This window comes from Montipora capricornis, chromosome 6 (genome assembly GCF_036669925.1).
Source record: "Montipora capricornis isolate CH-2021 chromosome 6, ASM3666992v2, whole genome shotgun sequence".
In the NCBI taxonomy this organism is placed as follows: Eukaryota; Metazoa; Cnidaria; class Anthozoa; order Scleractinia; family Acroporidae; genus Montipora; species Montipora capricornis.
Window position 1 is genome coordinate 56,174,190 of NC_090888.1, and position 2,192 is coordinate 56,176,381.

The 2,192-nt window shown below is 40.1% G+C and overlaps 1 protein-coding gene across 1 annotated transcript in view; it reads left to right on the forward strand.

The window, feature by feature from the left end:
- The first annotated feature begins 1,319 nt into the window (after positions 1–1,319).
- LOC138050675 (adenosine receptor A3-like) overlaps positions 1,320–2,192 on the forward strand; it is a 1,135-nt gene continuing 262 nt past the window's right edge. Inside the window, exon 1 of the mRNA XM_068896982.1 lies at positions 1,320–2,192. This exon is cut by the window's right edge and continues 262 nt beyond it. Coding sequence (XP_068753083.1) covers positions 1,338–2,192 — 855 coding nt within the window. The 5' untranslated portion in view covers positions 1,320–1,337.

The window sequence follows — 2,192 nt, forward strand, 5'->3', positions numbered from 1 at the left end:
ATGTTCATTCTATTACGCACATATGTAAAACTTTTCAAATCCTTGGGCTATATTAGTTTAATTATAGGACAGGATTCAGGGGCTTACTTTCTTTTAGATCTGTTGCACAACTCACTTAAATCCTGGAAGATTGTAAATTGAAAACAGGTTTAAGTATTTTATTAACCGAAAACTGCATCAAACTTATATAGCTAAATCTTGAGTGGTTTGGCAAAAAAATAATTACAAAAAGAATAATTACATTTTCATTTTAAAGCAGGATGTACTGAGGCTAAAGATGAGAATAGCTTAACCGTGCGCCCGCGCAGAAATTATCAACATTTTTTTTGCACTATTTCAGTGCTTTTTTTCATCATATCCTTGAATGTTCTTCGAAAGTAAATCGAAATGCACAGACGGTATCGAGGCTAGAAAAAAATATACGGACGAAAACTCAGTGAAGCGATTACGATCTCGGTAAGTAATTTTGTTTCTTTGGCAACCACATGTACTTTCGGACTCCGTTAGTAAATGGCCTAGTTTACCAACCAGAGAGCGTGAAAAGGACTATCTGTTAACATTGGATATTGCATTTGTAGCACACTATCTTTCTTATCGCTCGCATACCGTATGATAGCGCACAGCTTAAAAAAAATGCAGCGGTAAGCGAAATTTCCAAAGTATACAAACGTTTAAACAATATTAAAATTCTACTAATCATTCCGTAATCGTTGTTTGGATGTGAGATTGGTCAGAGCCAACTCGGTGCTACTCTCCTTGTTGGCTATGTGGTAAATCGTTTTCACACACATGGAATAATTCTTCAGTATTGAACATGCAAGAAACCTTCAAGTTTAATTCGAAAAAGCTCCTCCAAAGTTTGAATCCGGTTTGTCTTGCCCATTTCCAGGGGATGTTGCATGAATAAATTTCCAAAAAGGGGGAAGAACCTCCGCAAACGCAGGAGGGAAGGGGACAGGGCTTTAACACACTCTCCCAACGAAATTAACCTAAGAAAAGTTAGCCTGCAAGAACGTTCTTTCTGGGGAAAGAGGGAAAATATATTTAGCTATCAGGTGAAAGTGTCCCGTCTAAGCAAACCAGTCAATGAAGCAGTTTTGTCAAAAGATCAGTGTACCACCCCCTAGCTGAAAGGCATTTCACCCCGTACCAAGTCTAAAGAAGACTGCGTTTGTGCCATAATATTATTATTATGTCAGTGGCCCTGAGTGCGTCACAGTTTAAACCTAAAAGTTGAGCTCGCCAGTTTGCACCTTCATTTCTTTTCAGGTTGTTACTGAAAGAAAATATCCTGTATTGCTTTTGCAGTTTGCCTTAAGTGACTACTGGAGAGTGATATGATGGCGACAATGAACCTATCAAACAGCTCAAACGCTTCGGTTCCGACAGCATCAGGCCCGCACAAAGAAGATGAGGATTACGCACCAATTTTTAGGCCGCAAGCCGAAGTACCGCCAATCATCATCGCCATTTTGATTATTGCCTTAAATTCTTGGGTCATTGTATTGGTCGTTAAGAGGCAAAATCTGCAAACGGTGACAAACTTTATCTTGGCCAGTCTGGCTATGTCCGATCTCTGTACTGGAGTCATTTCAATTCCTCTTTATCTGTCCTGTAACATCACACGTATAACAGGCTTCTGTACCGCTGACATGATTGTGATCATTTTTACCTCCGTGTCCACTCTCTTGCATATATTGGTGATGACAATCGACCGTTATATCTGCATTATTTTCGCGTTGCATTACGAGAATTGGGTTACTAAGCGACGAGGTTGGTTCGTTATAGCTTTGATATGGTTTGTCTCCGTCTTCATGGCACTAATTCAGCTAGCGTGGATTGATCTCACCCAAGATGCCCAAGATGACTACGATATGGAATCCGGAAGGAACTTTGTTATCTACGACATCTTTCGCTTAGTGGCATTTATTGGGATTCCTGTTGTGTTTATGGCTTTTTCGTATGCGCATATCTTTTACGAAGTCCTCAGACAGACCAAGAACATTCAGAAATACAACACGCCCGGATGGCAAGAGAAACAGAGATGCAGAACACGCGAATGGAAAGTTGCAGCACTCTTTTTATTTATGCTACTGGTTTTTCTTGTCTGTTGGGTACCATTCTCTTTGTTGCGCGTTGAAGCGATCCTTCATGCTGAATTTTCCCAGCTTAATCTGAGCGATGTTGCGATA